Source organism: Asterias rubens, chromosome 7, assembly GCF_902459465.1.
Source record: "Asterias rubens chromosome 7, eAstRub1.3, whole genome shotgun sequence".
Classification (NCBI taxonomy): Eukaryota; Metazoa; Echinodermata; class Asteroidea; order Forcipulatida; family Asteriidae; genus Asterias; species Asterias rubens.
Window position 1 is genome coordinate 19,523,896 of NC_047068.1, and position 10,397 is coordinate 19,534,292.

The 10,397-nt window shown below is 37.4% G+C and overlaps 1 protein-coding gene across 2 annotated transcripts; it reads left to right on the forward strand.

Annotated features, from left to right (window-relative positions):
* Nucleotides 1-5,181: 5,181 nt before the first annotated feature.
* Nucleotides 5,182-10,139, forward strand: LOC117293038. Of its 2 annotated transcripts, XM_033775247.1 has the most exons (4): nt 5,182-5,461; nt 6,249-6,444; nt 7,376-7,615; nt 8,189-10,139. In XM_033775247.1, exons 2-4 carry the CDS (start codon nt 6,252-6,254, stop codon nt 9,367-9,369), a joined length of 1,614 nt encoding a protein of 537 aa, XP_033631138.1. In that variant the 5' UTR covers nt 5,182-5,461; nt 6,249-6,251; the 3' UTR covers nt 9,370-10,139. The 2 variants fall into 2 exon arrangements, with proteins under 2 accessions (XP_033631138.1, XP_033631139.1); XM_033775248.1 differs by lacking the exons at nt 5,182-5,461; nt 6,249-6,444 and adding an exon at nt 6,854-6,991.
* Nucleotides 10,140-10,397: the final 258 nt, after the last annotated feature.

The following is a 10,397-nucleotide window of genomic DNA, read 5'->3' on the forward strand; positions in this document are numbered from 1 at the left end:
TTTTCTTGCATTGTTTTTAAGTTGGAAGAATGTTTAAAGTAAAAGGCATGCCCCTAAACAGCAATTTGAAAGTTCAACTTCACACACAATTTTCAGAAAACACAAAGCTTTGGCTGTGGTGGATAATACGTCATTTTGTGGCATGAGCAATAAATGTTGTACGTTTGAAGTTGAGCAAATGACAGACTTGCCCCCCAGAAAACATTGACCAAATCAGCAGAGTTTGTCACTAACAAGAGGTTCTTAATGAGAAGTATTGTTTGTTTGTTACTTTCAGGTCACATTGCAAGGTTCATCATCATCCAGTTACTCTCGGAAGGAAGAAGACAACGGGAAAAGGATTCTTCTGTATACTGTCTTTATATTCCTGCTATTTATCTGCTCATAGAGAAAATAGAGGTAATACAACATTCTCATATAACTTCAAAATATTACCGATCTTATGAAAAGCGCTTGTAACCGTATACAAAAATGCATATGGTTGTGGCTAATGTTCTTTCTAGTGCTGTTGTAACTTTGGTTTGTTTGTATTGGTCAAATAAATAAAAAATATTATAAAAAAGCTATTTGAAAGTGGAATACAACAATGCACACTAATATGCCTCGCGTTTGCATAGTGTTAACCTGTACAAAATACTTATAAGAAACTTATAAGAAGCTCATTAAAATCTTATAAGAACGTGCATTGAGCTGTTAAGAGCAGTCTTATAAGATTCTTAATATAAGATTTTATTGCGATTCTTATAAGATTCTTATAAGTATTTTATATGTAAATTAGTAAGATCTTAAAAAAACTACACCAGGATCTTATAAGAAACTTTAAAGAGTCATACGAACTTCAGAAAGTCTTTCAAAGAATCTTATGAGGATTGTATAAGAATCTTTTAAGAAATGTATAAGATTCTTTGTATACTAAATATATCGGAATCTTATGAGAATAAGATTTTTAAATGAGTAGTGTTATTTACTGTGAGGTCCAATTATTGTGATATTGAGGCAAAGTCATACTCAGAAAGACAATTATCAGACTTAAAGGCACTGGACACGTTTGGTAACTGTCAAAGACCAGTGTTCTCACTTGGTGTATCCCAACATATGTATAAAATAACAAACCTGTGAAAATTTGGGCTCAATCGGTCATCAAAGTTGAAAACAAATGAAAGAAGAAAAAATCTTGTTGGACGAATTTGTGTGCTTTCAGATAAGAATAAAAGACTTCTAGCTAGAAGTCTTTTATTATTTTAGTGAGAAATTACCTCTTTCTCAAAAACTATGTTACTTCAGAGGGAGTCGTTTCCCACAATGTTTTATACTAACAACAGCTCTCCAATGCTCGTTTCCAAGTCAGTTTTTAAGTTAATATTTGTTTTGAGTAATTACCAAACGTGTACCTTCCCTTTAAATAGTATGCCACAAGACACTCAAATAGCTAGAGAAAAAAAAATACCTTGACTTGTCTCGGTAAAATTATCAAGAACCAGGCCTCGTTGGGATGAAACCACTAGTTGAAAACCTCTTCACCACACATTGATTCAAAAATACCTCAACGTGGGGGTATTTAAACCTTTGATAATGACCAGTGTTTATAACCGGTTGTGAGCAGGACACTTTCTTCACTCATATTGGTCGAGAGGAACGGCTGGAACAGTAGTGCCACATCACACGATAGGCGCACAGCAATCTCCTTATATGGAGTTGTTTACCCGAGGGCCTTACCATATAGCTGGAGGGGTGTTGTGTTGAAAGAAATCATTGAACAATTAAAAATTTTGCATTTATTTTACTTTTACACCAAATTTTTAAAAATATTTTTGACCGAAGAGGTATTTGTGAATGGGAATCAAAGTGTGTTGAATCAGATTCCAACTAGTGGTTTAAACCCGCCGAGGCCTGGTTCTTGATAATTTACCTCGACTTTGTGTCGGAAAAAATATCAAGAACCAGGCCTCTTTGGGTTTAAACCACTATTTGAAAACCTCTTCACCACACATTGATTCCCTTATTCAGCAGTTAGCTAGAATCTGTTTAAGGAGTGCTTTTAAACTATTTGCATATTTGAGGGACCTTTTTCTGTGCTTGCACTTAAATTTTCTCAATATGATGCAAACATCAAATGTGTTTTGTGGCTAAATTTTGTCTAACTATCTCATGATTTACCTACAGTTCTACACACGGCCGCATGTGTGTCTTCACAATCTTCCCTCAGTTTAGCATTCCTACTCTGCAGCACTACAATGCTCTTCCACTGGCAGGTCTAAAATAAAAGGCACTGGACACTATTGGTAATTACTCGAAATAGTTGCTATCATAAAAACTTAGTTGGTAGTGGTAACAAGCAATGGAGAGCTGGATAAAATAAATCAGCTCCCTGTAAAGTAACATAGTTTTTGAGAATGAGGTAATTTGTCACTCAAATAGAAAAACAACTTCAGGTTTGGTGAAGCTTTTTATTAGGCATCTTGAAACCATACAAATGTTTGCAGAAGGATATTTTGTCATTATTCTCTTGCAAATTAAATGACCAATTGAGTGAACATTTCACAGGTTTGTTATTTTATGCAAATTTTGTTATACACTCGTGAGAATACTGGTCTTTAACCAAAACATAATCGCATGTTCGTAAACATGTTTCAAATTTGTCTGTTGTTACTCACTATTTTGTAACTAAACAAAGCACTTCAGATTGACACACAGTTCTCTTGGTGTAGCAGCAATTTCTTGAACTTTTACCATGAGAGCAGATGTGAGTGGTTTGATTCCACTGGTGCTTAGTTCAGGATTTGTGAGTTACAAATTGGCATCGTGATGAAAAGAAAACAAACTGGGGCATGAAACTGAAGAGTTAGGTTTCGTGTTAAGGTGACTTATGTTCAATTTATAAGATCTGTTCTTTCTAAATAAGATTTACTTGTATTTTCTATTGGTGTTAAGGTGACTTATGTTCAATTTATTTTGTGTTCTTTCTAAATAAGATTTACTTGTATTTTCTATTGGTGTTAAGGTGACTTATGTTCAATTTATTTTGTGTTCTTTCTAAATAAGATTTACTTGTATTTTCTATTGGTATTAACATTTTGCAGTTTTGTTGACAAAATGTTTGGCTGTTTTTTATATCCACACCTTGAAGCTACTGGCAAGTTATTTCAGTAATTATTTATTTATTTAATTATTTTTTTTGTTGGGGGGGGGGTAGGGTGGTGGATGCGGCAACATCTATCGCTACATTGCAGCAGCACTGCATTACAATGTACTTCATTATTGATGTTTATAAAACGCAGGACAAAGAGTGGGGAGGAAACAAGTTATATTCTAAAATTTACAAAAAAAATTGCTTCGTGGCCTTCTGCAATATCTAATGACATTTCCTTTCAAGTGACTGAAATATGAGGCTTCTTTCAATTAATTATTTTGATATAATACATTTTTTTATTGTTAACTTCTTTAGGAAAACAACCCAATTATTGCTTGAGACTTGATTTTAAGAGAAGAAAGAATGCAGGTTGAAAATCCTCTGTGCAGAGGTATGTGTAGTTGGAGCCTATTGGAGACATTAGGATGTCATTTTCAGAAAGTTATACCGGATGATTGGCAAATCCACTAAAGAGTCATACTGTTCTTCAAATCCTATTCCAGTTCCTCCCATCCTCCTCATCAAGTCTGAGCCCCCCTTTTGTCTTAGACCAGACTTATAAGTCCTCTAGCACTGTCAATTTCATGGCACTGCTTATCATTAGCAAAACATTGTATTTATAAGCAGCAGAGAAATTTGCTAAGTGTTTCAAAGGTTAGCAAAGAATTGTTGTTTTTGCAAACTCATACCTCATCAGGCTCGATTGCCACTTCATTAATAATGAATCAATATGCTTTGAAGTAGAAAACACATATGCAACACCTCAACAGTCACATGGATTTGACTTTCAAAATGTCCTAACTAATAATGCATCACGGGTTTTTTTTCTTTCAATATTTTCCTGCAACTTTACCAATCGAGCCCAAATTTTCACAGATTTGTAATTTTTATGCAAAAGTGATGTTGGGATACACCAAGTGAGAATACTTGTCTTTAACATTTTACCAAACATGTTCAGTGCCTTTAATAGACACACTTTCCCTCAGCAGATTGCCACAAGTAAAACAGAAAAACAAGGCACCATACCAAGTGGAACATTCTGGAGAAAAAAAGTAATATTTTAAAGACATTTTTCACGAAGAGGTGGGTTTATTCTCAAATTTAAAGTGTTTGAGCAAGACTCTTTTGTAATGTACATGTATAGCACATTGAAGTAAAAAGCACAATACTCAAATCGTGTATACTAGGGCCTACATGATATCAAAGTACAACTTTAATTTAGTCTTTATAACAAAATCTGATTTTTTAAATTTAACATGGTTTGGTTATGTAAGTTTCTAAGCTTGTGTGAGATCCCCGTTTTTGTAGAGCTGTACGTAAATAGGGATAATTCACTATTTGCAGGTTTTTATTTTATTCACAGCCGGTTTTCTCATTCACAGGATTCTTTGTAAATATTTGCTTTTGTATGTAGTATTGGTTTGGTGTTTTACTTATTTTTAGTGTGTATATTATTTTTGTCTTTTAATCTGTGTACCGTTGTATTTTTTAAAACTAATAATCGCTTGGTTCTTGTATATGCCAATGGAAACTAAATTTCTGGTTATTATAATTCGCACAACAAAATATTCTAATTCTTATTCTTATTTGTATATCACCAACTTAGTGCCTGAAATAGCGCCCTCTTGCAGATAGCACATCTGCGGGGGGGGGGGAGGGGGGCAGTCTCAGACTTGAAATAAAGTCTAGGCCTAAAATAATTCACAACCATTTCACTAAAATCCCTTTTGAAAATAATCAAGTTAGTACTAATTTAACACATAAATTGAAATTAACATGATCATTTTTTTTTTTATTAAATCTTTCTTTTAAATAAATTTACAAGACTAAACTAGATTGAGCAATTTCTATTACTTTGAAAGAGGTTGTTTTGGTAAACCGTCAACACTTGTTATTATTAGGCCGTGTCCGAAACGACGACTTCGGCTACAGCTACGTCTAGATCAGCGCGTCTACCAGTGTTGAAGAATAGGCAGACGCGCGCGATCTAGCCGTAGCTGTAGCCGAAGTCGCCGTTTCGGACACGACCTTAATTTCCTAAAGTTGTGCAACTTTGTGTGTCTAGCGCTAGAGCGCGCGATCGATTAAGTGGATTGCTTAACGAATTGCACATGTGGTGCAATCCCTATGGTTCTCAGTAAGCCGAAGGTATAAAACTAAAAAAGGCCAATAATGTGTTTTACTTACTTCATGGAGCTACTGCACAGTCCAGTAAGCGGTATCCGGCGGTTCCCAAAAAGTTGAGATTGTCTGCCACCCTTCAAGTTTTGCAACCCTTCCCTTCCTCCACCAGGCCAGCACGGCAGCAGACAGAGCTTAAGTGCGTTTAACGTGAGTACTGAGTACATCAATCGGTAACTTTTCTTATCTACGTAGGGTAATACTGTAGTGTAGGCAACTCATAAACAATACATCACATGGATGGAGGCTGGTTTGGTCTTTTTTGTAGTTTGAGGAATTTAATTTGTTGTTGTTGGGTACCGAGGAATTCATATATATAGTTTATGTGAATCTTGACTTCCTCTGGGGCTCTATAGTATTCAGTATAAGTGCGAAGATGCAAATGTCAATATTGTTAAAAAATAAGTAGGCCTTGCCAAAAGAGCCCCAGTTTATACTGGGTCTAAAAAATAGCGTACATGCAGTTGAAAATGTACTGTGTAGTCTAGTTGCGATAACGTAACCCTCCTCCCGACGGCGCCGTCAGGAGGAGGTTTATCAGTGTTTATGTAATTGCAACTATGTGTAGTTTATACGTACGGAATCTCTGTACATATTTCATGTTATTGTTCTTCAATATCAGATTGAGATAGCAACCAAGTTGCCTATCTAAGTAATAAACAAATATAGCCACCATGCTTTTATATTTAATTGAGCAGCCAAATATGATAAACGTAGCGGGACATGACCGGAACTATTACGCAGTGCGACTTTTTCATCCTCAGCCAAGTCCCCATCTAGGTAGTAGTCCTGGGTCCCGTCCCTCATAATAATTAATATAAAGCAGCAGATAAATCAAATGTGTTAACACTACAGTGTAATGTCATATGCTTAGAATAAATTGGATTATCTCAGTAGTAGATAGCTATTGACTTTCTAAATCCCAATTTATTTCAAGGTCATGGCCGAAGCTTCTGCCCAACCAACTACTTGCTTCTCAGAGGACCTTTCCAATGAACTGAAAGCCCTTCGATCCATCTTTACTGCAGAAGGAGAAATCTCTGTGGATGATCTAGGGCCAGGAGGGGACTACTGCTTTGTGGTTCAGTTGAAGCCCAGGGACATTGATGTTGGGTTGCAGTTTTTAATTCCGGGTAAGTTTGTTTTCTTCCTGACTGAGTGAGTGGCGGAAAACATAAGGGGCATCAATGTAATAGACTGTATTGAATAACCCCATTGTTGCTATGCAGCGTATGCGCGTCACAATCTCAAAAAGCGCCCTCACTGAGGTCAAAGGAGGCAAATCATCAGAGGGTAGCTGTGCTTTGTGTGTAAAATACATACGTGCAAGACCTCAGCACCCCTATATCGTTTGGCTTTATGCAAGGGGTCTACATGTACATATTGTCTTTCTGTATTGTGCACAGAAACCTATACTCGCACATTGCTTGGTTAAAGTGCAATCTAACAGGTGCATACAGAACATAAGGTATTAAAAAAAGAAAGTATGTAGAGAAGTAAAGGCTATTTAGTATTTTGTTTGTGGATGGGTGATTAGCTAAGGGTGACACCGCTTAGTTTGTTCTTCGAGACATTCAGGGTTGGTGCCTTCATAACTTGCTTGGGCAGTGAATTCCACAGATGGGTGATGTCTTGGAAGAAGGAGCCTTTCAGTAAAGATGGTGTTGGTGAAACGAGGAGGTTCGTGTTATGTCCTAAGGTGGATGAATTGGAATTAGCTGGTTGAGTTTGTTGATTACCTGGTACATCATTGTTACTTTGGAAATGGTTCTTCAATGTTGTGGTGGAACAAAGACAATGACCTCTTAGTCTTTTTCATCAAGATTCAAGTATGATTCCAGTCTCAATGCAACCCCCCCCCCCCGATTTAGGCAGAGGGATGTGCTATGTGTGCATCAGAGCATGTACTTTGACAACTATCAAAGGTGTCCAGTTCCTTTAGGGGGATGCAACTTTTTATTTCAATATCAAGTAATAAAACAGAGGGGCGACTGGCTGGGTAAATATTTAAATTCTGTTGTTTCTTAATTATTATCTGTAAACACATCACATTCATTCTTACAGAGTCGTATCCCAAGACCATTCCCAAGGTGGAGATTCTGCCGGAGGAAGGAGAGACTTGTGATCTCCACGATGATGATCCAGGCCTGACCCAGCTTCTAGAGGTCATGTATCGCTCAGCCAAGGACTTTGTTGGGGAACCAATGATGTACAGTCTGCTTGATGTGGCCAAGAACTGGCTGGAGGAATCTTCTACTGGAGGGGGAGGCCAGGAAGGAGATCTTAAGGAAGCATCAGTCACAGGTATATTTGGAATTTGTTTTCTCTTCTCACAGAATGTGGTAGACACAAAACACACACGTCCACGAATTTACACTAAACTTAAGGTCCGGTCACACAGGCCCCGATAACGAGAACGCGAACGATATAAAAAATGCACGCCCTTGATTGGTTGAATGAGCGTGGGCGTATTCTGCATTTATGAAGCATTTTTATCGTTATTGTTTTCGTTCTAGTTATCGGGCCTGTGTGATCGGGCCTTTACACAGTTTAAAGATAATGATGGTACAAATCTTAGGAGAAATGTGGGAATTTACATTCTTCTAACAAAATGGGGGGGGGGGGGGGGGTTATGTGATAGTCATTTTTCTCTAGTCGATCCCATAACATAACACTACAGCCAATTGTATCCCCTCTTCTCAAACTGATACTAGTTGTTTGGTGATTTGTTATCTTCTGTGCGACAAACTGTTATGTTGTCCTGGACATCCCACTGTTGTTTTACTTAAGTCTTTTTAAATAGTTTTAATGTGTGTACGTGTACGTGTGAATGTTTTGCCAGAATAAATGTTATTGTTATTATTATCATTACTATAGATGATGTCACCGAGTCAAGGATGATCCCTGGTGACAAGAAAGCTGTAGATGATGAGGATGATGGAGAGTATCAAAAGAAAGGCAAGGACAAGAAGAAGAAAACGAAGAAATGTTATGATGAGGGGCTTGGTCCTGACAAGAAGCCTCGCATGAAGACAGCTTCTGAGGTGATCTCTCGCATTCAGTGGGACAGACAGCTTCGCCAAGAGGACTTCATTGTCGGTTACCTTGATCGTTTCGTCGGCATCGTCGAGAAACTGTTCACAGCTTTCAGCTGGGTGGACGTTGCAACTGTAGATGATTATGAAACCCTGGCAATACCTAGACACCGTATCCAGTATTTCAAGTACAAAGATCAGATTGTCTGGGACAAGACGCAACGACTGGATGATGTGTTTGGCTCAACAGGGAGCGGCAAGACAATCTTGAGCACTGTGGAGATGTTCTCCAAGGAGAATAAGAGCGTAGAGGAGAAAGAAGCTATTGAAGAAGCTGGACATGAAGCAGTTGGAGATGAAGAAACTGAGCCATCCTTGGAGGTTGTTGCAACACCTTGGCATCAGCCAAAAAAGAAAAACTTTAATCAGCCTAATTACTTTTTTGCTGTCCGCATCACCGACCATGTCATCAGAAGGTGTATATCAAGAATCCAGGATGCGGTGTGTGAGAACAATCCACTTCTTGAAGATGCACTTAGTAATCCATCAACTCTTCATGTCACCCTGTGCACACTGTGTCTTGACACACCGCAGCAGAAGGCACAAGCTGTGGACATTCTAAAGTCCCTCCAGCAAGAGATCTCCAGCATGCTGTCACCAGTCACAATGATGCGGTTTCAGGGTCTGGCTCAGTTTCACCAACGTGTCTTATACGCCGCTCCGGATGAAGACTCCGTGCATGCTCTCAGGAACCTCTCACAGACTATTCTATCTGCTTTGAGAGACTCGGGACTCCATCTTGCTGGGAACCACTCCGAATATAATCCTCACTTGACTTTGTTAAAGTTGAACAGATCAGAAGCATCCAACTCCCCAATTTACCCAGATTTATACAAAAGGTTTCAAGACGCTTTCATAGGTGTGCAGCCAATCGATGCTGTACATTTGTGTTCAATGGGGGAGCGGAGCAATGATGGTTTTTATCAGTGCCTAGCAAGTATGGATGTTCAATCAGAACATTGAATCAAAGCTGTAGATTGTGTGCGAATTGGGGCTACGGCTATGGCTACAGCTGGATCACCGCGACAAAAGTTATTACGAATCTGACCCTGCAATCTCTGCAAAATACAAAATTTTATGCTTTCTTTCATTGTGCTGTGTACAAATTGTGCCTGCAGGAAGTGAAGGATCTGTGGTTATTCTCTAGCTTTGGGTTTGATTTGTGTGTGGAAGGTTAGGGGGAGGATTTCCCAATTATAACAATGACCATCAACTATTGACTGTAAAGAATTTTTTTATTTTAAATTGCATACAGCCAGTCGGCATTAGTTTTTAAACAAGTTTATAGATTACCTCCATTTTATTTTGAGAATTCTTCATTTCGGTGTCAAATTATCCTTGAGATTCTTATCTACATGTATGTTGGGCTTTTTGTCTTAAGAGGGATCGATTTCACAAAACGGTTTGAATCTGAAATGCTAAGCGTGATGTAACAATGGCAATGACTTACTGGAAACTCATCTTAAGTTGAATCTCAGTGTTTTGTGAAGTCAACTTGCGATTTCACTTACTTTTCACTCCATCAAAACCGCCGAAACTGGTTGTTTAATCCAAAATCCATTGCAATACTTTTGATAACATTTTCACTATTAATATTTGTAACAAATTTGCTCATTGCAAATGTTGTAATTTTGCAAGTTACCTTAAAAGTAAAGAAATTAATTGCTTGAAGAATTTGTATTTGTGCTTATATAAGAGTAATGCGGGTACATGTATCTGTTTTTATAAATATGTTTTTTATATTAATACAATTTTAAGAAATAAATAAATAAAAATAAAGTATAAATTTGTTTAAAAATTTGTTATTTTGACAGTGTCAGACATGAACAGATTTGACCAGAATTTAACTAAGTTTCAAATTCTCATTCTTATTCTGAAATGTTGATTTAAACATTATTATGGATGGTCCTTTTTTAAAAATGTTTATGCACTGGCATGAAACCGATTAACTACTTCAGTTTAAATGCATTGAGCGACCCATGGCAACAAAA

Excerpts from the sequence above, each read along its gene's own strand:
- LOC117293038 (XM_033775247.1), top strand. The coding sequence starts at position 6,252 with ATGGCCGAAGCTTCTGCCCAACCAACTACTTGCTTCTCAGAGGACCTT. Across the intron at positions 6,445-7,375 it reads GTTGCAGTTTTTAATTCCGG|AGTCGTATCCCAAGACCATT; the intron begins GTAAGTTTGTTT and ends TCATTCTTACAG. Across the intron at positions 7,616-8,188 it reads TAAGGAAGCATCAGTCACAG|ATGATGTCACCGAGTCAAGG; the intron begins GTATATTTGGAA and ends TCATTACTATAG.